The sequence below is a fragment of the Mesocricetus auratus genome, unplaced genomic scaffold (genome assembly GCF_017639785.1).
Source record: "Mesocricetus auratus isolate SY011 unplaced genomic scaffold, BCM_Maur_2.0 Super-Scaffold_100021, whole genome shotgun sequence".
NCBI classification, from domain to species: Eukaryota; Metazoa; Chordata; class Mammalia; order Rodentia; family Cricetidae; genus Mesocricetus; species Mesocricetus auratus.
This window is the reverse complement of record NW_024429202.1, coordinates 11192540-11219502: the sequence shown is the minus strand read 5'-3', so window position 1 is coordinate 11219502 and position 26963 is coordinate 11192540. Positions and strand designations below refer to the sequence as shown.

The following is a 26963-nucleotide window of genomic DNA, read 5'->3' as shown; positions in this document are numbered from 1 at the left end:
TTGATGGCAAGTCCGTTCCTTTACTGGCATTAGAGCCTGCTTCTTTGGGGTTCTGGCATATACTGAAGACTATCCAGCCTCATGGACTGAACAAGTATGGAATTCTCAGACTTTCCAGTTGGCATACGGTCATTGTATTGGACTAGCTAGACCAGAGCCCCATAGCCTGTAAGCCATTCAAATAAATCTCCATGGTGTTGTTGCAGATATGTAATGGGGCACATCTTGCACAACACTCAATGTTTAAATGCTCGACAATTGTTAGCGTCCTTTCTGTCCTCTTTCCCTTTCCATTATCACATTTCATAGATACATGTGCCACCTGCCTTAAACTTGACAGTGACTTGAAATGTTTGAGTGAAATCACATGATGCTAAAATGTCAGTAATGATAATAATTTCATTTCCCCTACTTCAGGGGTGTTGCCTGTTTTACCACCATCAATTCACCTTGTTTTGTTTTACCAGAACTCAGAGCACAAGAGTACTGCTTATATTTAAGAACCCTGAATATACCTTTGCAGGAAAGAAGAACAGTACCCTCTTGACCTGTTCTAACAAACTTACTTCCCTTTTAAGTTTGAAAGTGGACATCAGTCTACTGCTCTAGAGCATGCGTGAATATGTGCCAACTTGCCTGATTAGTTACATAAGAAACAAATTATAAGGCAATGTATCAATGTTGATAAACACAGAGAACTCATGAGAGGTTATTATTGGAAAGTCTGAGGTCTGAAGACATGCTTGCACCATCCACCCCTTCTCTATTTTTGCCCTATCTCCAAATGAGTGAAGACTATTCTATACATACCTTGCATCCGACTCAACTTATGCTTCCATGAAGACATCTGAAGTTCATTTCTATCCTGAAAAAAAATCCAAGAAAAACATTTACTGTGTGATGTTCTCTCTCAGTTTAACTTAGGGTGTCCATGAAATGTAAAGAGTAAAAGTGTTCAAGACTGGAAAGGAAACTGTGGCAGACTCAAGTGATGGTCCTGAGGGAACTTGCTGGAGATGACACCAGTGAGGACACTCTGAGTGCTAACCTTGAAGGTCAAGTTAGTGGGTGGGGTGGATCTCTTGTAGTTTTAAGGATCCAGAGAGAACATAGAAGTGGCAATTACACCATCAAGCTAGATTCTACCTTTACTGACTACATGGATGGAATACAGCTAAGGAAAAATCCCAGGTACTCTAAAGACATCCTTAGGATGAAAAGAATAGAAGCTAAGAATGTTCACTGGGTTGCAATAATCAAATCACAATCCTTTTATACAAGTAAAGGATTATAAGTATTGCCTTAAAGTATAAGCTTTGATATGATACAGATAGGATATGTGATAAAGAAATTAAGACTCTGTGAAGCAAAACAACTCCCAGAGCCAGGAAAAAACTAAAGTAAAAGCTGACTCTACATTGTTCTGCCGCCAGCTCGGGTCTTTCCCCTCTCTACAGCTGCTGTCTACAATCTCTGTGACTTGCAAAATGATCTCCACATTGAACTGTTGCTTCCTGGGCTGTTGTTTCCTGACACCGCTGAACTTTTGTTGTCGTTGCCTTCCCTTGAAAGTCACTCTCGGTAAGAGTAAAGTTATAGTCATACGAAGATGTATTTCTAATTGGCATGTTACTTATCAGATTCCTGGACATGTAAGACAGCTGAGGGATTTCTTTTGGACTTACACAGCATGGGACCCAGCTTACCTTTCTGTGAGTCTTGGATTTGAATTGAGAACATTCCACAGTCAGGAAAAGCACTAAACAGCAAACGATGGTGACCGGGGGCTTCATTTTCACACATGAGGATTTTTAACCTGCAACAGAAAAGCAAGACGGTAGATCCAGCTGAAGGTGATGACTTTCCATGACCCACTCAGCGCACAGCAGGGGAAGCCCTTAGTAAATACACCAGAGAGAACCACATCAGTGTAGCTAGAGTCGTGCAGAACAGGAGACTCAACTGAGAAAATGACTCCCTCGGGTTAGCCTATGGACAGTCATGTCTGTGGGCATTTTCTTGATTAATGCCTGACACAGGAGGTCCCGGTCCACCGTGAGCAGCTCCACCCCTGGGAAGATCCTGCGGTGTGTAGGAGAGCAGGCTGTGTAAACCAGTGGGAGCATCCCAGAAATCATTGCTCCTGCCCGGTCTCTGCTTCAGTTGCTATTCCTGCCTTTTATTCCAGCCTAGGCTTCCCTTCATGATGGACTGTAGTTGGGATGTGATAGAATAAGTCCTTTACTCCTCACTCCTCGGAGCGAGCTGCTTTTGGTCAGAACATTTATCACAACAATAGAAAGCACACTAGGTCACACACCAAAACAACATTCCTTGGGAGAGGACTCTAATACCTGTTTCCAATCTAATTAAAATGAAAAAAATCAAGAATTTCTCTCACCACTGATCTTTCTACTGCAGAAGACAATGGACACATCCAGAAAGATGCATGTTCAGCAAAACGCCAATCTTTATTCCTCACATCACAAATTTCTTGAAAGCATTATTTATCAGATTTTCTAGGGAGTCTGGGAAGATGGTTCAGTCACACCTGTAATCCCCTACTACTAGGAAGGCTAACACAAAAAGAACCCTGGGGCTCACTGGCCAGTCAGGCCAGCCAAATCAGCCAGTTCTGGGTTAATGAAAGACTCTATCTCAAAAACAAGGAGCAAAGTGACAGAACAACTACAACAACAACAACAACAAAAAAAAAAAACAATGTCATCCTTTGGTCTACACATGTGTACATATGTGCACACACACACACACAGTGGGTGGCATTATGTAACTGCTGTGCACCAGGTCTCTAGTCACTTGGAGACAAATAACTTGACATAAATTAATGTACATACTTGTCTGCTACTAGAACAAGACTCTCTCAGTAGATGAGTCAACTACTGTGCAGACAGACTGAAGGCCCTGGGGAGTAATCATCTCTTCTGTGGCCATGTCTGTGTTTCTTGCCTTTTCCTTGACCATCTTTCAAAGTCACATTTCTAACAAGGTATCACCACGGAACCTCCATGTGGGATAGGAGCAATTCAGACCCCTGACTTTAAGACTTTTTTTTTCCTTATAATTTTCTTTCTCTTGGAGATGCAGACACAGAGGAGCAAAAGTAGCCTGGACTTTTGGAAACAGAGCTGGGTTCCAGCTTCCTGTCTACTGTTTATAACCTGACCTTGCCAAAGCCTATTTTCCCACTCATCTCCTTAAAGGTAGCATAGAACCATCCTAACAACCAACATTTATCAGGTAGCTCGTATTTGCCAGAAACTGTACCAGATGTGAGAGAGTAAAAATAAAAAGAAGACAAGCTGTATTGGTTACTTTTCTTCTGTTGTGATGAAACACAAGAAGTTTAGTTTGGTTTATGGTTTCATAGGGATACGAGTCCATCATGGCAGAGGAGTGTGGTGGTGGGCAGCAGGCTCTGGGGCAGGGGATGAAGCTGAGAGCACATGTTTCGGTTGCCAGCATGAAGACGGAAGCAGGCACAGGAGGTCAAGAGGGATGTGGGAGGGGAGCGGGGTATGAAGAAGAGAATAAGGAAGACTCCAAAAGTTAAGGGGGTAGTATGGAAACCTGAAACAGCAGAAGCTTCCTAAGATATACACATATAAAAAGGTGATCTAAGTGAAATCACCAAATAATGGGGGAGACAGAGGCCCAAGTGGACATCACTTGTCACCAAATGAAGGGTGAGGAGGACTGGGAGGACTAGAGGGAGGGGAATGAATATCTAGGATATGTTATGTAGGAAGATATATGCTTTCAATACAAGGGGGGAAATTAAGAAGAAATAAAAAAGGAAGTCTGAGCAGGGAAACAAGCAGGATGAACCATAGCTGGGGAGTGGTAATGAATCTGCAGGGACCCTGGGGTTGTGTGTGTACAGAATTCGTGATCATACAGTGTGGGCAGAAAGAGGCCCCTGTGTCTGATTGGCCCATAGTTGTGCTGGGCAATGCCACAGTAGACATTGTGATGGTTAGCAACATACCGGAAGAACCTGTGTAAGTCATCTTAAAGTGCCCACACATTTCACAGACACACCTGACTTTCAAATTTTGTTACCATGACACAATAAAAAAACAGCATACGTTATGAGTCAGTATGCATATATAAATATGCCTACAAATTTCGATACACAAAACTGAAAAATAACATAATTTTTTTGCCTTAAACGCTTTATTATAAAGACATTACACACACACACACTACCAGATGCCCTGATACAACTGGTATTTTTTATCTTGTGTGCTACTTTAGTCTACCTGGTATCTTCTCAAGTACTGGTTGGGACCCACTAAACTCAAAAGCCCCTAACGCATCATCTGCTATGAGTTAAAAGACAGATAGCCCGAGGAAGCACTGATATCTTTATTTATACCTTCTTAGATTTACTATTGATAAATACTTAAAGTGAATTTGAACTGGTGAGATGGCTTGGCAGAGAAAGACCTAGTTAGCAAGCCTGGTGGTCAGAGTTGGATCACAGAGCCCATGTAAAGAAAGGAAAGAGAGATCCAGTTCCACGAAGTTGTCCTCTGACCTCACATGCACACCGGGACATACACCTGCACACAAGTGCACCGTAAGCAAACACGTGAAAATTTACATGTCAAGCGAACTTTACATTTTGCATGACTCCAAGCTGAAAAGTTTCTACAAATGAATTAAGTAGGTCTCTCTCCAATCTTTGGTACTATCTTGTATGTAGTATGTTATCTCTTAATAAGGTAGAAAAAAACTAAATACTACATTAAAGGCAGCAGAAAGGTGTAAGCCATACAAAAGAGAAAAGCACAAGTCTCAGGCAGGAGCCTGACTTAGGCTGTCTGACCTGGCTGGGCAGCTGTCAGTGAAGGCTAAGTGTCTGGCCTTACTCTGTGTGAACGCTAAGTATTGCTGCACATGTGTGATGCTCAGCTCTGTTCTGCAGTATGCTCAGGTTGTTGTCGGCAAGGTTGAGTGCATCCTCAACATCTATTGCTATGAAACATGGCTAAGGGAGCAGACACTCCCAGCAGGAAGATGGGCTTCTTAAATCAAGACCGTAACCCAGGGACAGATGTATGGTTGCATGGTAAAAACAAGCAAACACCCACTTGGCTTAGGAAAAGCTTTGGCTTCAATCCCCAGTGTGTAATGCAGAGAGAGAGTGGGGGGTCTAGTACCCTGTGGAAGAAAATAAGCAAGGTTCTTAGGGTACCACAGTAGTGCGTATGTGTATTTGGGACAGTTTCCTATTATCCACTAATTTTTTTCTCAACCATTTGCAATGGGCACCAAAGGTGAAAGAAAATAAAACTAAAGAAACGTTAACAATTGGGGCATTTATATCCACTGGCTTCAGTTTTCTTTGAATTTGAGAGTTCTGTCTGCTTTCCTATGGTAAGTAGTGTAGGTTTCACATACATTGGATTCAGTGCCCTAATGAACCTCAGTTTCATGACAGATAAAGATGTTCCATCCACCCGACCTAGGGAACAAAATACTATGCCAGACTCCCTCTTGTCCCCAACACACACACACACACACACACACACACACACACACACACACACACACACACACAATTCTTTCAGTAACAGTATTGTTTCGCCCAGACTTTACCAAAATTACATCAGCAACAAAAAATGCTTTGGGGGCTGAGAAGAGGTTGGGTAGATGACTCAGAGGTTAAAAGCATTGGCTTCTCTTTCAGAAGATCCAGGTTCGATTCCCAGCACCCATATGACAGCTCACACCCTTCTGTAGGTCAGGTCCCAGGGACCTGCTCCTGATCTCTGCAGATACTACATGCACAAAGTGAAGAGACATATGTTCAAGCAAAACACCCATACACACACTTGCAAAACACCCTGAGGGGCTCTAGAGAGAAGAGACCTTACTGCTTTTGCAAAGAACTTTGGTTCACTTCCCAGTATCCAGATCAGGTGGCTCACAACTGTCTGTAACTCCAGCTCTAAGAGACAAGCCTCTGTGGACACCAATATTCATGTATATATAGTCACAAGGGCATATACATAATTAGAAACAAAGATAAACCTCTTTAAATGCCTTGAGGAGTATAAAGCTGCTATCATGTGAAAATCATGCTATCTTAGAGGAAAACACACTCAGCTATCTGAGTTTGGACTCCAGGGTTATTTGCTGGGCATCTAGCCAATGCCCATCCCTATGGCAGTATGTTCATGGGAGGCACTTGTGGCTCTCACACCAAAGCTCTGGAAAAACACAAGAAAGAAGGACAGAATTGGAAATGAAAATTGAGGAGGAAACAAAATGCCAATGAACTCTAGTTTGAGGTCATCTTCAGCAATGACGTAAATAGCGAGTCACTTGTCATTTGCAAAGAACCTCTCTCTGGTTTCTTTGCTAGTCCCCCAGTGAGGGCAGATCCACACCTTATTCTCAGAGTGAATAGCACAAGGTACTAATTTCAGCGAGACCACCTAGTGTGGCAGTTTCTCAGGACCTATGAAAGTAATTGAAGCACAGTCCAGCTCTCCCCTTCCATCCAGAGCAGCTTGCCTCTCCACACACCCTGGCAAAAGCGTGAATTACCCTCCACCACCCACCTTCACTTCTCACACGATAATAAACAGCAATTCTAAGCTGCCAAATACAGCCAGGCTCCCTGTTGTAACCTGGTGATTACAGAGAGAAAATAGCATGGGCTGGTCTTGAAGACTTAAGGGAAAATGCAACTAAATCCACCGGTCAGCCCAGAGTGGGGTATCTAAGCAATTACCCCTCCCAACCTATTTGCTGTTCTGGGCATATCACATCCCTCTATGGAAGAGATCTAGTCACAATGGTCATGAAAATCTGAGAGAAAGCAGGCCACAACTAAGATAAAATCTTGTTAGTCAGAAGATGGACACCTGCCCTTTCTCCGTCCTCAGCCAACTCAGCATCCATTCAGAATGGGAAACGCTTGTTGAATAAATGAATGAGTGAATGAATGACCCTGCAAATTGAATGAATGGAGACCCTTGCCCAACATATGAAGGTTTTGCTCTAAGATCCAAGGAAACCTCCTCTATCCTCAAGAAGCAGGTGAGCATACAGATGTCTCCCAGTAGCCTCCTTCAGCCAGCAAAATCCCTACATATTTCATTATTTTCCAGAAAAAATGGTGCAAGTATTTGCACAAAACCTCTCCCGCATGTTACACCATCACAGATGCTTTGTAAATAGTTGTTATCCTAAGTTGTTTAGGAAATAATAATGATAGGCACATCTGCACGTACTCCGTTCTAACACAGGCTCTTCCCTGAAGCTTTTCGCTCTGCCATTAAAGATGTGGGTGTGGGAGCGCACAGACACAGGTAACCCTGGTGCTTGGAACTCCTGATAATTTCTGGAACCTGCTGAGTTTGGTAGAAATGTTCTCTCTCTTGTCAAGCCTCCATGTTGTTGCATTGTCTGGGCCCTCATTTAAAAAAAAATGTCTATGAAGTTTCACGAAGGAAGAGATATGGAGGAAGGAAAGAGGGAAAAAGAAGAGGAAAAGGGAGGGAAAGGGAAGGGAGGACAAGGAAGTGAGGTAAGATGAGGACACAGTGGTGTTGGCTGTGCATGTGTCCCCGCTCTGTGCTGTGTCCATTTTCAGTCAGGAACCCTGACCCTCCGGACAGTAAGAACCATGTGCTCCTGCACACTACCTCGTATTTGTTCTCTCTTTCTTGTACATACAGCTGAGTTTCTGAGTGAGTTGTCTTTCAAAATGATAACCAGTCTTTCTGGGTCCTGGAACCCACTCCCGTCATTCACTAGACGAGGCTGTAGGATGAGTCATGCTCACCGAGGCACTCCGCACCCGCCTCAACATGCCTGGAAAGGACTGACATCAGGATCCCAAAGAAAATAAAAGGTCAGGCCATGAACTGAGAAGTAGACCGTGGCGAAGGATGATTGGCATATGAGCTCTCAGACTTCCTGATTATCTCCCCTCCAGTGTGAGAGAGAGGCAAATTGTCACTTGTCTATTAACCTTGAAAACAGCAACTGGCTACATGCTCCTTGACAAATCCTACTATCTTATGGGAATGACTAATTCAGAAAGGTTAACTGGAAGATGAGAAACTCAAAAGTGAGAGGGTGTGTGTGTGTGTGTGTGTGTGTGTGTGTGTGTGTGTGTGTGTGTGTGTGCTGTTCCCCTAAGCCTAATCCCATAACCATATATTCCTACTCTTGTTGTGTAATTAGAACTTTGATTATAATATCAAATGGTTAAATGACCTCAGTAATAGAATCTACAGATTGGTTTTTACTGGCTCTCTTTCACCATAGGTGAGGTACGTTTGGTGGAAAAAGAACTACAGAGAACTACTAGAAATAAAACCAGACCCATCTCTTCTTGACTATTTTAGATGGTGTCATCCATCACTTTGTATCCAGATCCAAAAGCTGACAGCTCTCAAGAAGCACAAAATTGCAGAGTAGGAGGCATCTTCATCTCACCAACTATCTCAATACTTGAATAATTGTAAAGTAATTATTGGTTTTGGCAGTTTGTCTGTTCTGTGAAGGACGTTCCCCCGGAGTGCTCACACTAATCATGCAACACCCAATAAAGCCAAAAGCCCAACACAGCTGCAGTTACCCTCTGAGTCCAGAGCACAGGCCTTCAAGAAACCCGCACTGATCAACTCAGAGACCAGGGGGACACTGTAGGAAGGGTTTCCAGCAGTCACTGTTGGTAGTGCTTTTCCTTTACATTGCCATAATGACAATTTGTCAGTTTCATGAAAATAAGAGACAAGAATTTTAAAGCTTTGTGTTCTAAAGAGAGTTGAAATCTATCTGGCATGGAGACAGTGCAGAGGCAGCGAGTCGAATTGGCAGGCATATTGCAATCTCACTCCAAGAGATGAGCAATCCAAGCCTGACAGATGACTCCATGAAGAAAAACAAATATAAAACAGGCACTCCAACTTTGAGCTAGCCAAGAAGGAGACACTGCAGAATCAAGCATTCCAGAAAACACCATCCATCCCAAATCACCCCATTTCCCCCACTCCGGGATAGGTGCAGAAAGAAATCAACTGTTTACTCGCAAAGGGGTGATGGCATGGGCCATGTACTCACGCATCCAAGAAGTAGGTCTGGCAGCCCAGAAGCCGACTGTCACCTGGCAGGAAAGTCAGCACTGAACTGCGGACCTTGGTGCCCCACCATCACGTGGCCACACCGAAACTCTCCAGTCCCCTTCACTGATAGTGACCCATCGCTATCTCTTGGAAAGGGAGTCCCGGAGGCCCGAGTGAGAAGCAACTGCTGGTAGGGAGAAGCCAATCTGGCCACTGCGAAGCAGCCCACAGCCTCGAGGCTTGTGTGAGGCTGTGATTCACCCCACAGTGGGTCTGTCAAGCATGCCTAAGAGAAATTACAGGTTTCTCTTGTCTGAAGCGAATCCATTAAAGTGAGTCACTTGTTTGTCCTCCGATTCTCGTCTTTATCTCAGATGGTCACGTGAGAGTCTGTGTTGCATCTTCCCTGGTGTAATTAGAACAAGGGTGACAACATGCAAGGCTTTGCCACTATTGTTTATGGTTTTAAAAGGCCATTATTGTACTTTACCTGGGCCTATGAATTTGGGGAAAACTGACCGAGAAAGTGACCAGAAAATTATGAGTTAGTCTCTACCTTGGCGCCAGAGAGATTTATGGTTCTTTCTTTTATCTCTCTCTGTCTCTCTGTCTCTGTGTGTCTCTCTCCATCTCTGTGTCTGTCTCTGTGTCTGTCTGTGTGTGTGTGTGTGTGTGTGTGTGTGTGTGTGTGTGTGTGTGTGTGTGTGTGTGATGACTCAGGTCATCAGGCTCGATGGCAATTGCCTTCACCCACTGAGCTGTCTTTCAAGCCCTACTCACTTTTCTTTTTAAGGACTAGGATGAGAAGTTCTTTCGCAGCCTCCCCCATGCCAGTGGGTAATGCGGAGCCAGAGGGTGGCCTCCGCTTGCAGGAAAGCTTCACGTGAGCCAGCCTCCCGGCAACCCGTCAGTCTGGACTGATGTCCGCGCCACCAGAGGCCCACATTCTGATTGTGCCAGTTTGTAAGCCTTCTTTCCCCGAGTGCTGTAATCCCCCACTTAGAAGTCACGGGGGAGGGGTGACACGAAAAGAGAAATAAGTGAGTTGCATCTGTGTTGCCTCACTCCCAGCAATGCAGGTCAGGGAAGCAACATTTGCAGAAATGGGTCAGCCCTATGTAGGTCACTCCTTAAGTACTGGGCCATTTGTGATTTGGAAAAAACCAACACACAGTCTCAAGTGATTGCGTAATCAAAGGACTTTATTGAACGTACATATTTACTGAGCATGCTCTATGTGTAAGACACTTGGTTGCCCTATCAGCATCAAGAAAAGTGTTACAAAGTGGTTATCAAATATAAAGTCAGCCTGTTCCTAAAGAGTCACAACCTTATCTGGGAAAGAAAACAGAGAAAAATATCAAGCCAAGCAAACCATACAGCACAGTAAGTATTAATGGAAGTGAACAGCACAGATTACAAGTGTTATAGGAAAGTGGGGGCAGTCAGGGAAGACCCCCTAGAGAAGGCAGAAGGAAAGCCAGTCTTGGAAACACCATAGGATGAGTGGAACCCCATGGTAGCCCCATAGCAGCCCCCTGGCAGTCCCTATGGTAGCCCCATGGTATCCCCATGGAACTATGCATTACGATCAGGGAGCATTAGCTAACAGGCTCATTTCATGAGCTTCAGTGAGTTTTACTGGATCATAATCCTCCTGTTACACAGACAAAATCAAATGCTTCATTGTTTTATTTAGAAGTCACTTAACTTGTTCCCATGAGGATATCTTCATTCAAACTCATGCCAGAGGCCATGGCTGTGTGTTTACTTGTGCATGGGCATATATCTATATGTACATGTATTCACAGGCACGCTAATGAAAGAAATTAGCATTTTAATGAGCAATTATTACTTTCCAGTACTATTATAAATACTTCACTATTTTGAATCATTACAGTAATCCTAGGAGGGAGACTCACCTATCAGGCACTTACAAATAAGGAAAACGAATTCTAAAGAATTTAAGTGACTTTCCAAGGAGAGCCTTGTAACATGTCCCTTCAAGTGACAAAGCTTCTTCAGAACCATGTCTCCTTGGGCCAGCTGACCATATGACATCGTTGTGAGATGTGAGCAGCACACTGCATTGAGGGTCACACAAGTCAACTTAGTCTGTGCAGTCCGTTGACATCTTTCAAGATGCTGAAGTGTATATTTGGGGGCTGCTGGAGAAAAGGCTAGAGTCCTTCCAGAAATCCTCATGCCAAGGAATGCCAGAGTGGTCCTCTCAGCATCCACCCTCTTTCTTGGTTAGTGATATCACCGTCCTGTCACAGAGAGACTGCACCCCAACTTGAGTGCTTTCAAGACAGACACACCTGCTCAACACGTAATGCAAAAAGATGACTTCCTTCGTCTCTCCCTGTGCCCGGAGCTCTCATCTCTGTGTGGAATAATACTTAGTCTTTTCCAAGCTCTGTGCACGTTAGTACTCCTCCACCCATTAGCCACGAGAGACTCCATCTTGACTTCATTTCACTGACCGTAAGCAAGTGATCATTCATGATACTACAGTATCTGTACTGAGGAACAGCACCATGTATACCCTGTCTTCTTTGTTTAAAGATATCCGGGGATCTGTTGGAGTATAGCTAACTAGACCAACTCTGATACATGAAAAGGATGCTATGTCCCAATGTAAGCACCCCACTGGAAAGAAGACTTTCCCCTAGTTGGTCCATGCTTTCCTGCTTCTAATTGATCTTCCTTGTAACTGTGGCCTCTCAGGCTTCCCTACTTAAATGAAGATATTTCTTTTTATTTCTGTTAACTGTGTATGATGAGGCTGGGGGATGTCTAACTGGTAGGAGTCCTTATTATACAAACATGAGGACTTGACTTCAAATTCCCCTGAGATATAGGGAGAGCCATACCCACCTATAGTCTGTGGGTGGCAGATAAGGGAGGGTCACCGGGGCTTGCTGGCTTGAGCGTAGCTTAAGTTCAGTGAGAGACTGTATCTCAAAGAAATAAGGCAGAGAGTGGTTGAGCAGAGCACCAGACATCCTCTCCTGATCATCTAGAGCACATCCACACACATGTGCAGACACCGCCCACACATAAATAGCACACACATTCTCACACACACAGAGGAGAAAGAGGGCTAGCTACTCACCCACAGAGAGAGCCTGACTTTCCCATTTGTGTTTGGTTTTGATGTTAGTTGGAGTTTTTGATGCTGCTTCTGTGATTTGGTTTGTTGTTTGGTTTTTATTTGTGGGGGGTACTTGTTTTATTAGACAAGGTCTTACTCTTCAGCTTTGGGCCATGCCCAGCCTCCCATCTGTAACAGAACATCAATAATACTGGCCTAAGATAGGACAGCTTGGCATCTGTCCATGTCCCTTTGTCTTTAACTTCTGCTTTTCTTCAGGGGCAGCTGCCTGTGGGTTTGCTTCAGAGAGGCCTTCTACCCACAGCATTGCTCTCTGTCAGGTGACAGCTGCTTTAAATGTTGGGTGTGTTTACATACAGCTAGGAAAATGAGCAGCACAGGGCTTGGAGTATAATATTTCTTCTCCCCCACCTGGGTTTCAGCAGCCTCTCATGTCTGAAAGTGGAAGCAGAGAGCCTCTCAGAGAGAGAGAGCATGGAGCACTGGAAGCCAATAGAGTTGGCCCAGACTAGCAGAGCCATGGCTCACAGTTCCAGGGTTCCACCAGCTTAAAACGGGCATCCTGTTCCATTCAAAAGCTCTACGGTTTTCACTCGGTTCGCTGTCAAAGAAGTCACATCCAAGGCAGAGCCAGGCTTGACCACCTAATCAATTTGACTTTGAGAAAGTAGAACATACTGGCAGAAGGCTCCCTTCGATACAGAGAGGCAGCTGTGAGGTACTTAAGAGTCTGTCCAACCATTGGAGACTACTCTTTAGGACCCTCCTGTAGAATCCAACATGTTGCATCTTAGGCCACCTTTGCTGAGGTAATCCGAGCTCTCTCCCTGGTGATAAGTATGACCCAGCAGTACAGAGATGGAGGCGCCAGTGACACCCTGTCGCTGTGACCCACTTTGTCTTCTTGTCCCTTGTGGATGCTTAGTGTGTCATATATAGATTTGCAGTTGGTGGGGAAGACATGTTCAGAAGCACAGAACAGCTTCGACAGAGGGGCCTTCATGTTTTCCACACGTCACCCCCTCCTCCATCAGTTCTGCAGTGTGGGAGGCTTCCTTCAAAGTACCCAGTGGCAAGAAGACAGGAATTAACTGTATGCTTCCTCAGGCACTGCCATTCCAGGAATGAGCAACCTTGTCAAGAACAGAAAAATCCCAACTTAAATATACAAGTAGCAAGACACAGATGCTTTACGCTTGCACACCCAGCTGCCCGATGGACAGTCTCTTCCTCTAAGGCTCTTTGAAACCCGGGAAATTGTCTTGTTCTATTCCCAGAAGGTGCTCTAACACAAACCACTTCATTTCAGGAATAAGGTGAGGCAAGATCTCAGGTAACACAGGTTAGCCTCAAACCTTTTACGTAATTGAGGATGATGTCACAGTGATCCTCCTGCCTCCACCTCCCCGGTGCTGGGTTTACAGATGGATGTGTTACACACAGCTAAACCCATTTCCTTTGAAGTATGACTATTCTCAGAAAAGAACCATTTCTCTCTCCAAAGCCTCAGGCTACTGTCAAGGACACAGAGGCTGCTGGAGCCTGGGTGTGTTGGAGCAGGTGTGGAGACTCTCTTTGCATACCACAGTGCCTCTTTCTGCATCTCTCTGCACTCTTCTGCACTCTGAGAGTCTTGGTCTGTGTGAACTTCATCCTCTCTGAGTTATTCTGCTGTGAGTTTCCCATACTCCTCACACTCTCTCTGCATACACTTCCCATCTCTGTGAGTCTCCCCATGGATATGGGGTGCTTCAGTGTGTTTACACGATTGTCTCAGGCTTCCACCCTGATGTTCTAGAGCCTGCACAGGTCTGTAGCTCTTAACTGTCTCCCAAAGCTGCATTGCCACGTCCCTCTATATGGCTCTGAGTTAGTTCCTCCTATGGCTCATTTCTCTAACTCTAGCTCCCTATGACTCCATCCAGCTTCTACATCCCCACCCTGAGGGCTCTTCCCCACACTATCAGTCAAAATTTCTTGACCTTTTAAGACTAGAAAAAGGAAAAGGACCACAGTAGGAGATTTGGCAACATTGCTGATGCAAGATGTCCTGGGAGTGGAAAACAAGACGAGATGGACATAGGGAGCCTGCTCAGCCACCGTAAGCATACCCAGGCCAAGACATAAGCCTTCCCAGAAATGCCTTATTGTTTTATGGAACAAAAAATTCCGTAACCCAAGAACGTGCCTTACCAACACAGGAATCAAGAGGATTTATTTCTAATTATAATCAAAGGAATGCCATAAACACAAAGCATACTTAGAGACTGTCCTGCTGCATACTCACCTCCCATGTTAGGGATGTATCCTGGTTTCTTAGCTTGGCCCTTTGGTAGGATGGCAAGAGAATTCAGAAGAAAGGTCCTGTTGAAGACAAAATATCACTGCATCTATCATTGCCAGTCAATCTGCAATTATCACAGCGATTCTAGGTGCACAGAGAACCTGAGGCATGGGAAAATGGTTTCCCTTTCACACCACCTCCTCCTTTCCTGTTCATATTAAAACATCATAGTGACAGGCTTGTCTGGGGCGGGGGGGGGTCCTTCTCTACCATAACCTGGCACTAAGAGAATTCCAGAGCAGGTGGAAGAGGAAGGAGGAGCATGAGAAGGAGAAGCAGGGAGAGGAAGAGGAGGAGGAGGAGGGAAAAAAAGAGAGGAGATAAGGGAAGGGAGAGTAGAGAACAGAAGAGGAGGGAGGGAGAGGGCATAGAGAGTGGTAAGAAGAAAGGAACCTGGAGTCTTGCACTTGGTTTCTTAACAACCGTTCTACTGAAGCCCTCAACAGTAAGGTTTCCTACACCTTTGTGGTGCTCATGCGCCAAAAAATCTTCTGGGTATTCTTTAGGCATGTGTTGTCTAAAGAGGCAAGACATTTATATACTGACAGATCTGTAGTTACATGAGCATAGGCTAGCTCATCTTGTCAGCTACAAAATGAACACAAAAGTGCACGCTGTCCAGGGTGTTAGAGACTAGGACTGGTCCTGCCAGGTGGATCCCATGAAGGGTGAGTTAAATCTGGACTGCAGAAGATTGCTACCAGGGACTGCAGACCCTTCAAAGCAGAACAGATAAATGGACGGCAACCCTACTTCTGTACTCTGGTAAGGGTGTTAAAGCTAATGACAGGTAATTGCCTAAGGCTGCTGAACAAAATGAAGGAAAGAATGAAGATGAAGGATAAATACATGTTGTTCTTAGACCAGAGGCTCTTAACCCTGGCCACATGCTAGGATCACTGCAGAGCTCAAAATAAATGCTTAGGCTCAAGCCTTGAGAGTCTCTGGTTTAATTTTTGAGTGAGGCGCGGACTGTGGTTTGCTGTGGGGTTTTTTTGTTTGTTTTTTGTTTTTTTAAGCTCCAAAAATGTTTCTAAGATACAGCCAACATCAAAAACCATCAACAATAATGAAGGGCTAGGTGTCTTTCTGACTTAGGTAAAAACCAGAGAAGTGGAGAAAATGACTGTTTGTCCTAGGCCTTGAAGGCCAGAATTTCCCTACAGTGGCCTGAATAGATCATTCTAAAAACACACAAGGCAAGGACCAGGACTACTGCTTTGGAAGGGATTTGAAATAATCAGACCAAGTCAGAGAAGAGAGCCTGTGGCTGTTCTGGTTTGAATGAAATGGCCCCAAAGGCTCAAGGATTTGAATACTTGGTCACCAGGGAGTGGCACTATTTGAAAAGATTAGAAGGTGTAGCCTTGTTGGAGGAAGTGTCTATTCTCAGTGAATTTGCCCCTTTTTTAAAGACTGGTGGGGGGATATAGAGAAGTCAGTAACCTTCCTCCCGGAAGGACTAAGAATTGACCAAAGTTTGGCTGAGAGTAAAGAAGAGAATAGGGAGGGGGGAGGGGGAGGAGGGCAAGGGGAGGGGGAAGGAGAGGAGGTAAGCCGGAGGAAAGGGGGTAGGAAGACAGATGTGGAAATGGAAAGTGATACGTTCATCCGGGAGTACCCAGGCACACATGTGGGCTCTTCTAGGTCAAGGAATAACAGGTAATGAATCAAAGCCACAGATCACCTCTTGTTGTTGGGCATGTTCCTCAGGTCAACCCTGAGCCCCCTTTGCTGACATGTAGACATTTCCACTTCTTCCCTCACTCAGAACAGCCTTGTATCACAATAAAGTTTATAAACCACAGAAAGAGAGGATAAGGCAAAGGCACATCAGGGTCCAGTCCCCACAGGATGACTGAAGCACCTCCGACACATCCCTGAATTGGCCCTGTGCCTGTGCCACTCTGGTAACCATGGCAACTGCTTCCTTGATAATCAAGCTCCTGGGAAGTCCTTCGTATAGGGTTTCAGTGTGTGCATCCCCATGATTTTCACACCTCGCATATGACCAACTGAACAGTATCAGAGAGAACCAACAGACTGTCCCTGGGAACCTGAGATCATTCATCTTCTTCCATTTCTCCTTCTGATAACCTGCTTCCTAGTTCATGGTTTGGGGTTCATACCTACAACACCTGTCACCTCCTCTTTATATATTTAAACCGACTTTCATCTTCATATTTGGATGGGTCAAAGATTCTGAACAGCTCAAAGAGGTGTCCACCCAGGAAAACTCCACACCCAAAGGTTTTATGCTGTTTCCTTGTCAAATGAAAAAGCAAAGTGTTTACCTCTGATACTCTAGAGATCCATTTGGCAGACGTTACTCGACTCTTTAAGGCTTCTCTTATCTGGAAATTTAACAAAACGGGTTAATAATTAAACGTTTATAAGAAGTTAACAATGTGCTTGGAGCTGCCAAATGCCATGGTAAGGGAAACGGTGGCCGGCTGGGTCCTTTTGTTGGGGTCAGTAGCATATGGAGTGAATAGAGAAAATCAAGGTGATGAGGAGAGGCAGCTTCCGGAGCAGATGCATGTCCAGACTTAAACATGGATCCTGTGACTAAGAAGCAAGTTTGCACAAGCTTGTGGATTCTAATTACAGCTTTGGCATTACTTTGGAGCCCTTAAAGTAGTTAATCACATCTTACTTGAAATTATCCAAGTATTTTATAAAGGAGAAAAAAATAACTAAACAAGGTATCCAAGGTATTCTGGAACTAAGGAATTGATAATGATAGTGACAATGAGGATGACTTTAAAACTTTGCAGTGTCTTTCATATTTGTCATCCCATTTTTTGAAGAAAATAACCCTGAAAGATAGATATTATTGTCCCAATTACACATCTGGGTACACTAACACTCCAAAATTAAATAACATCCAAACACAGTCAGCTGAAAAGGTAAATATCTAAGTCCGGGGTTCATGTCTATTGACTGTAGATGGTCCTGCCTCCCTCCACAACCATGTCCTGTTTCCTTTCCTTCCTCCCTTCTGTCATGGAAAACCTAACTTTCCCAGGTCCTGCATACATTGTCTTCAATGTGAAAGTCCTCCGGCTCAGGGAGACTTCACCCCTCCCTGAAGACACAAAGTTAGCTGCAAGTTTGTAAGGGAGGGAGGTGCTCCTGGCTTCTTGCTGGGATGTTTGAAGCCATGCTGGCACTTCTACCCGCATTCCCTGCTCTGATCCTTTTTAAAATTCTATATTTCATAATTGCATCATAATCATTAACATATAATTGCAGAATATTCACATTAATGTAAGTGTCACTGAGAAGACATGCTCAGTTTTCAACTGAGCTTAGGATTTTCGAGACTCTTCCTCCTTTGCCTCTATTGGTCATGGCTGGTCCTGTGACACTTCCTGTATTTGCCTTTTACATTTTAATTTTAATGAAGAGATTCTGATCCTGACTGATCAGAGACTGCGTAGCTGGGAGGGAATTCTTTGTATCTAACTCTGGCACACAGAGCAAAGGTGCTGTTGTTATTTGACTCTGTGTATTAATTAATGTGTTAGTTACTAGACACACAGCCCTGACTATTATGACTATGGGTATCGCGAATGCTTCCTGCGTGTTTTCACTTATAAAGTTGCTTTACAGCTTCATTTTTTTATAACTGTGGAGCATAGCTAGCATAGATACTCCTTGTGAAAGGGGGTATTACATCAAAACAAGCCCATTGTGAGATAAAAATACCTTAAGTCAAAATTGCACTTGGTATACCTACCTACTGAACACCACAGCCATGTGACACCATGGAGTGCTGGCTGTCTACCATTGGAAGCTCATGGCTGACTCAGAGCTGTGCCTTGCTGCCACTGCCCAGTCTGATAATAGAGTACCATGATGCATGATGCTAGCCCCAGAAAAGAGCTCAGTCCAAGCGGTATTTCTCTTGAATCTGTACCATCTTGCTCAATGATAAACTCAATGGAATGTTGTAAGTCTGAGACTGCCTACACATAAAAATATTAAGTATAACTGTTTCACCTCTGAGTGACTTTTAGGTTGACATTGCATCTTGGTGGTGGTGGCACACACCTTTAATGCCAGCACTCAGGGGGCAGAGGCAAGTGGATCTCTGTGAGTTTGGGGCCAGGCTGGTCTACATAGTGAGTCCTAAGACAGGCTCCAAAGCTACAGAGAAACCCTGTCTTGGAAAAAAAATATATGTACATGCATACATGCATGCATACATACATACATACGTACAGTGAAGATGGGTGTTTTTCTTTCTTTCACTTTTTTTCACTTTTTTAAAGCTTTTTACTCTATGAATGTGGATTGTTTGCCCTGTTTGTCTCTGTACTATGTATATGCACTGCCCCTAGGGGCCAGAAGAGGGCATCAGATCCCCTGTAACTCGAGTGACTGATGTGTGAGCACTGAGTGCTGGGAACTGAACCCCTTGGTGTCCCTCACTGAGCAGTTCTGTGAGGCATTGGGGCTATTCCTGGCATACAACCTTCCCAAGAGACATCCTCCCACTGTGAGATTTAACTGAAAAATTCCATTTCTGCCATAAGAAATCAGAGAGGGATCTTGAGCAAGCTGTTTCTTCACCCTGAGTCTCTCTTTTCTCATCTGTAAGACACAGAATAGAAATCTCCTTGATTGTTGTGAGGCTTAGAGCTAAAGTACATAAAATGTGTATTCTCAAAAGAGCTTGAAGGATGATGAAAAGAACCCTGCATTAAAAGAACCCTAGTGGGGTTGGGGAGATGGCTCACTGGTTAAAAGTACTGGCTGCTCCCAGCTGAACCAATATGGCAGCCCACAATCTTTTGAAATTCAAGTTCCAGGTGATCCAACACCTTCTTCTGGGCTCTGCAGGCACTACCACACTTGGTGCACAGACATCATTTCACGCAAACATTCATAAAGATAAATAAAAGCTCAAAACCTTTTATTTAAAAAGGAAGACTGACGCTCTGTTTCAGGGAACATCACAATTGACTGAGGTCCAAGTTCAATAATTGTTCTTCCCAAGTGAACATTTCAGGTCAAGTAAACAACAGAGGAAAACCAAGAATGTATGCATACAATACCTTTGGATCCAGGACTGTTCCAAACACCAGGATGAAGAAGCCCTGTGAAAGATGGAGAGAGAAGACCCACTTACAATGACAGGAAGAGTAACAATTGTGGCGTTCATGGCTACCATTCTGACCACTACCATTCTTCTCATCCCTAGTCTAAGGCCGCAATACCTACTCATCTGTTCAACAGATGTTGTCTAAAACAACAACAACAAACCTGTTAGTCAACAAAGAGTTCTGGCCACTGTTCTGCCCCCTGCTTTACGAAGGACATCTTATAAACTTCAGACTGAGTGGCATGAAAATGCTTTCCACTAATCAGGAACTGTTCCCCTCAGGATATAATGATTCAGCATAGAGAAGATGCCAGACAGTGCAGGCTTGCAGGCTCTGAACAATAATTAATAAAACACACGTTCACAGCACAAAGAAAAGCGTCTCATCATTCATGCAGAGGAAGATCCCATCAGGGAAAGGAAAATGGTCCTCCACGGCTACAATCCATTTGAGGTTTTGTTTTTATATTTTTGCTTTTCCACTAGCAACAACATAAAACCTCCCCAGAGGAAGGAATTTCAGGGAACAGCCCCATTCTTCTTATGAGGAAAAAGAAATTCAGAAACACAAATTTTAGAATGCTGTAGACAGCAACATCCCTTAGACACACTTCTTGGATGCTGAATGTCTTGGGTGGTGGATGGAAAGGAAAAGTGGGAAGGTAACTGTCCCTGTGGGCACTCCATTGCTAAATTGTCTCCAAACTGAATGTGAGCCCAGGCAGATGAACGCACCTGGCACCCAAAAGCTGCTACAGCCAATTGTTCGGCTACCTCAGTTTTGATGAAAACAGAGCTGACAGAGGAAGATGGCAGAAACCAGTGTGAAGCCAGGCAGTTCACTCCTTCCTCTAATGTATACTCGAATGTACTTTACCATATGAACAGTCCATAAATACCCAAGTTTGGTCCTCATGGAGATTTTATCAAACCATATGTTTGTGTGAACTCTTCTTTTAGAAATGGCTCGCAATTATTTAATTTTACTCATTATTGATGCATGTATAGTTTATGTACATGTTACTGTAGGTGGATGGGTGGATGGGTGCCATGGCACACATGTGTAAGTTAGACAGTTGCTTTCAGGGATCAGTTTTGGCCATCCACACTGTTGGGTCAGGGTCTCTCTTATTTCCATCATGCTGCATATGCTGTACTAACTGGTCCATGAGCTTCAGGCCAATCTCTGGTCTTGATTTCCCATGTTCTGGGAGGAGTTATGCGTAACAGATGCTCAGCATTGTACCTGGCTCTTTACGTGTGTTTCAAAGATGGAACTCAAATTGTCCAGCTTGCTCATCAAGCACTTTTACCTACTAAGTCATCTCACTGGCTCCCACTCTTACGCCTACAACTACCATTAACTCTAGTGTGAAAATGTCATGGGGACATGAACCATTAGTTTACAAAGCATTATTCTTATAAATATTCTCAGAACAGACAAACACCAGACTGTTTGAGTACTAGGGGTGCATTTGAAAATCACAATATTAGTGAAATTGGCCCAGGAACTTTTCTTTTAATTTAGTGTAGGGGTCTGAAGGGGAGTGGTTCCCAAAGTCTTATAGGTTTGAATGCTCAGTATTACTTTTCAGAAAGGGTTAGGAAGTGTAGCTTTGTTAGAAGGGGTGTGTCCTTGGGAGTGGGCTTGGAGGTTTCAAAAAGCCATGCCAGACTCAATTTCTCTGTCCCTTCATGCAACCTGCAGATAAGGATGTAAAGTTCTCAGCTGCTGCTCCAGCTCCATGCCTGTCTGCTTCCTGCCATGAAGACCAGGGACTAATCCTCTACAACTGTAAGCAAGCCCCCAGGCAAATGCTTTCTTTCAACAGTTGTGCTGGTCATAGTGTCTCCTCACCAATACTAGAACGGTAACTACAACATCTAAAAAAAACCACGTTGTAGAATATTTTCTCTACACAGACTTGCAGGGTTTTGTTTTTGTTTTGTTTTCTGTTTTGGTTTTGGCTGCAGGACTAAAAAGACTGTCTTTTCTCATAAGAGTTTTAATTCCTTGGGAGTTGTTTTTATATATTTGTATATTCAGTCTTTAAAATAATGACTGGCACCAGGCATAGTGGCACATAGGTCTAATCCCAACACTCAGAAGACAGGGGCAGTTGGGTCTCTGTGAGTTCAAGGCCAGCCTGGGTTACATGTTGATTTCCAGGACAGTTAGGACTACGTAGGGATAATCTATCTCAAAAAAACAAATTATAATAATAAACACAAACCAATGTGTGCTGATTCTGTATTCACATGTGCATATATTTAATGATGTCTTGTGGTTTCTTATATGGAGGGGCTTTGGACATGCCAGGCATGTACTCCACCACTAACCTATATCCCCAGCCTAATAACTTTATTTCCCACCCTGAGTCATACAGGCACAAATATGAAATATTAAAGTATTCCATTAAAATAGCTTTTCATTGGTTTGTGTCACCTTGTAGGAAGTTTATTCATATGGTTTAATATCTAACAGAGGAAAGATGGAAGAATAAATCTTTTTTAAAAAATCAGCAGGGGTAGATTTCCCCCAATTCTCTTGGGTATAAAGTACAATGTAAGCAGGTAAGACCGAACTCTTCTCCCAAGTTTTAGTCTACAATGCTTTATTCTCCTACTAAAATATCTTTGGGAGATGAGAGTGTCCCAAAATCCCACCCAGCCCACAGTAGTTCTCAGAGAAGACAGGAAAGAGACAGCAGCTCCCATGACACCCAAGGCAGCCACTGTCTCCACACTGATAACTTCCACAGTGAAGGGGCTGGCTAGGCTCCCCATCAGCAGAGATATTTCTGTAAGACTAGAATCAGAAAAGCTTTAGAAGGACTTGCCTCATGCATCTTCCACCCTCCCAGACAGTTTCAGAACCCCTCTTTCGCTCCCTCAGCCTCAGCTGTCCCTCACACCTTCTCACCCTCAGCCCCGCCTCTGCTGTTGACTGAATCTGACCTCAGAGGAACCATGGCTCTGCTCCCTCTCCTTCCTCGCTGAGCATCTCAAAGATGCCCTGATACAAAGATAGGCAAGACGTGTATCAAATCAGACAAAGAAAGAAGTTTGGGGAACCATGACTGCTGTTTTCAGTCTAACCCATGTCCCTGTCTGTGTTACTGAGTTTCACTGATGGCTGTGTCTGTAACCAGCTCACAAAATTTCTAAGTCCGTTTCCATGAGCCTTCTCCAATGATAGTGTCCAGCCCTCATCCACACTGGTTGGCAACTGCCAACTACCTCAGAGGTCCTGGCATCTCAATGACTCCACCCTTCTCCTTGCCAGGAAAATGACTTGAGTTTCAAGTTGATCCTTTTACAAGTAAAAGTGGCCACAGTATCAAAACTCAAGTGCTCACAGTCCAACCCAAAACAAGAGCCACAAGTCGGGTAGCCCGAGGGGAACAAGGAAAGTCACTGCTGTGAAGTGAGACAGGTGTTTATTAAGGGTTTATGAAGAATAGCCTGGAGATTCACTGAGCTGAAGGTTAGAAACCCTGGGGTCTTCCCTCAGTCCCATGGATGACTAGCTTTTTAAAGATGTATAATGAGTTGATAATTACTAACATCAGTATAAATCTAGACTGTAATAACACCTTCTATAGCCAAGATTTAAAATGTTACACATGCTCTACTACTGTTAACAGTGTTCCCCAAGGCATCAAAATGTTTACTGTATAAAGTGAATCATTTCTGTTCACATTTTGAAATAGAAAAATGAGTAGATACTTGAAGTCTCTGTTACCAACTGGGTAAAATACATATTTGAAAATACTTTTACTGGCTACTCCACACACTCAAAAAATGTATAGTTCTTTAGAAAACTAGAAGCTTCTTTTTAATTAATTGCAATCTTCATATTTAATGTATGTAATTTTAATCAAGAAGGAAAATATTAAATACAAAATTTTATCTAGACATTAAATAGACATATACACTAGATCAGTGGAAGACTAAGATATAATTTTAAGTGAGAAGGAAAGTTCTATAATAGCTATGATGTCATTCAGTGGGTAGAACACAGTCTATAAAACCCTGAGTTTAACCTCCAACACCATCTAAAATGGAATGTTGGAGGCATGCATGCCTAACAGATACACAATAATATAAATAAGTTTTCAATTTTTATATTAAGTATATATTTGATAAGCATACAGAAAGAAGTTGGCAATGATACACGTGAAACCATGAGCATCACTTAATCCATACAAGCATGAGAAGGGTGAAAAGAAATCACCTCTAAAGCCTCTAGTATAACTTGCCTTGTTCAAATAAGATGCCATAGATGGCTGTCTAAAACCTCGAAGTAGCAGAAAATACAAGTGTAAAAGATGTAATACCTCCAGACCAAATTTTAGAAGAGGTGATTGCTTGCTTGCTTTCTAAATAGTAACAACTCAGGGATAGCCATATAGCTCAGTAGGTAGAGTATTTGCCTAGCATTCGTGAAGCCCTGGGTTCAATGTTCAGAACCCCATAAACGGTGTATGGTGGTGCACACCTCTAATCCCAGCACCTGGGAGATGGAGGCAGGAAGACCAGAAGTTTAAGATCATAGTGAGTTCAAAGCCAGCTTGGGATTACATAAGACACATTTCAAAAAGACAAGGAAAAAATGTGAAAACCTTGGCACACTAACAGGCATTTATGGTCTTTAGTACCTGGTTTTAGTAATTGAGCTTGTGGCTTTCAAATTCATATTTATTTCATTTTCTGAGCACCTCCAGGAAATGGCAGCATTATACACTCTTTTTGTACCAGAAAAACATGCTTGCAAAAACTAGACATGCAAAGATCATGCTACATTATTCTTAACAAATAAGAGTAGAATTCAAGCCCGGGTCCTTATGAAAAACAAAAAAATGTATCTCCATTTCACTGCCTTCTGCATGAAACACAGTGCCCTGGGCTCCTAGTCACAAAACAGGGGCACATACCCTCCTACTTCCGATTCCACCCCGGCATCCGGACTTACCTGCAATGCATTGAGTGAGGAGAAGATAATGTGGAAGGCCAGGGAGCGAGCATCGACGACCATGGCTATTCCAAATCCCCATGTCAGCCCCAGCAGTGGTGTGAGGATGGCAATGTTCTTACAGATCCTCACGATGGCTCTTACTTCCTGGAACATGGAACTACCGATGGCAGCTCTCTGGGTTTTGATGATAACCAATGTAACTGTAATCAGGTTTACTGCTACAATGGCCAGAGCTGGGACCACAAAGGCCAGGAGAGCCTTGGTTGTGTCCCAGTTAAGCCAGCAGGCCTCAGGCCGCAGGTAACCTTTCCCGGGCTCTGTAACAGCAAGTGTTATAACAGCAATCACCAAAGGGCACCCATAGCCCACGGAAAACAGAGAGGCCACCAGGAATGACTTGGGCAGTGTATGGAACACGATCAGAATTCCGTAGAGGATAAGGAGAGCCTTGGCAAGCATCCAGAAGAACACAGCCAGATAAAAGAAATGAACGAAAAATGTTGCAGCCACACAGCCACTGTGATGGGATACCGGGCCACCGAGAAAAGAGGCCACAATGAACCACACGTCAGCCATCAGCAGGGTGGCCGCGATGTTAGCAATGCACAGGTGACGCAAATATGAAATCTCTGTCTTTGTCACTTGACTCCAGACTAAGGCCTCAATGAACAGGCAGATAACCAAGCTGCAGATGGAAATGCCCAGGCCTACATATGTGATGTAGACTAGAACCGGGCTCTCCAAGGCGTGAGGCGACATGAGAATGGAAAAAGAGGTAAATGACTTGTCGGGCCAGCATCTGCAAACAGCTTGATGGGAGTTTTCTTGAATCAGCCTACAAGCTCTCTTGTCCCACCTTCTCTCCAGGGAGTGCCAGCCCACACACTGGGACTTCCTTCCTTCAGCCTTGCTGATCTTTTCAAACATCAGTGAGACTTTTTTAAGCTCCTTAGGCAAGATGACAGACAGGACGAGCCCATTTACGGTCACATTTTCCAAAAGACTGGCTTCCAGGATGGCCCCAAGAGTTGGAAACGCAATGCTGATGACCCGGGAAGGAGAAGGAACCTTCTGAAACTCCTCGGTCGTGAGCAGTACCCTCCCAGTGACTTCATCACTGGTGTCATTAATTCGCATTGAGAAAGTGAAATTCTTCCCAAGGCTGTCCCTGGACATGACGGTACCCATGGTATGAATGAAGACATGTGATATGTTGATGAGGTGTTCCTTCACAAACAGCTTGCTTGCAAATGAATTGATTGATTGAAGCAAGACACAGCTGCTGTTTCTGTCTTGGATGAAGGTCCAATTTGATATGCTTTTGCTGTTAAGGATATGGTTAGCCATGGCACTGTAACTCTGTCAAAGAAGAGCTGGCATTAGTAGTGATCCACTCCTTGAAACCCCCAATGCATATAAGGCTTGCTCTTACAAGGTGTGGTCTTCTAGCCAGCAGCATAGGCACTTCCGGAGACCTCCTTAGAAATGCTGAATCTCACACCCCATTCCAATCTCAATGGGTCATATTCAGGGTCTTAAATAAAACTCTGGGTGACTTGCTTGCACAGTAAAACTTAAGTTTACTTGCAGCCATGTCCAACCTGTAGCCCACACACTGCATGCATCCCATAATATGTAATAACACAGCCCAACACATTTATAGATGACAGTACCATATCATAATGTCAGAAGGTTGGACAGGGCTCAGAAACAGCTCAGTCACTAATGTGCTTGCCATGCAAGCATGAGGACCCAAGTTCAGATTCCCAGCACCCATAGTGAAGATGGACACTATGGTACATTTATAATGCCAGCACTATGGAGGCAGAGACAGGTTTGCCCAGAGCTCATTTGGCTAGTCGATATATCTAAATCATTGATCTCCAAGATTAGCAAGAGACTTTTTCTCAAAAAACTAAGATGGAAAGAAATTGAAAAATACATTTGACATCGCCCTCTGACCTCAACACATGAATGAATACTTGTACACACATGAGCACACACCTATACATGCACACACACACACACACATGCCCACACACACACACAAACACACACACTATCTGTAAAGGAATTCCTTGCTTTGTTCCCATCTTATTTGCCCAGTGCCTTCCTGTGAGACCTGCAGGTATGCAGCTTGTACATGCCCGTATCTACCATTAGTTCCACTGCACACCTGGACAAAACCCATCATTCAATTGCCCTTTCAGAGTACCCATAATGCAGCTGGCATCTGTTAGTCCCAGCCATGTTACAGGATCCTATACAGAAATATGCTGACAACTGGAACTTGACCACAGAGGTTG

At 43.9% G+C, this 26963-nt stretch overlaps 2 protein-coding genes across 3 annotated transcripts in view; both read right to left on the bottom strand.

Annotated features, from left to right (window-relative positions):
* Adgrf4 (adhesion G protein-coupled receptor F4) overlaps positions 1 to 9448 on the bottom strand; it is a 38663-nt gene extending 29215 nt beyond the window's left edge. For both annotated transcript variants that reach the window (XM_040729346.1, XM_021228468.2), the window contains exons 1-3: positions 9106 to 9448; positions 1707 to 1816; positions 811 to 865 (exon numbers count right to left, since the gene is read on the bottom strand). In XM_040729346.1, the coding sequence (XP_040585280.1) occupies positions 811 to 865; positions 1707 to 1793 (142 nt within the window). In that variant the 5' untranslated portion in view covers positions 1794 to 1816; positions 9106 to 9448. The remainder of the gene's footprint in view (positions 1 to 810; positions 866 to 1706; positions 1817 to 9105) is intronic.
* Positions 9449 to 10288: 840 nt separating this feature from the next.
* Adgrf2 (adhesion G protein-coupled receptor F2) overlaps positions 10289 to 26963 on the bottom strand; it is a 38783-nt gene continuing 22108 nt past the window's right edge. Inside the window, exons 7-11 of the mRNA XM_040729521.1 lie at positions 24655 to 26016; positions 19633 to 19674; positions 16864 to 16923; positions 14513 to 14589; positions 10289 to 13358 (exon numbers count right to left, since the gene is read on the bottom strand). Of these exons, the coding sequence (XP_040585455.1) occupies positions 14542 to 14589; positions 16864 to 16923; positions 19633 to 19674; positions 24655 to 26016 (1512 nt within the window). The 3' untranslated portion in view covers positions 10289 to 13358; positions 14513 to 14541. The remainder of the gene's footprint in view (positions 13359 to 14512; positions 14590 to 16863; positions 16924 to 19632; positions 19675 to 24654; positions 26017 to 26963) is intronic.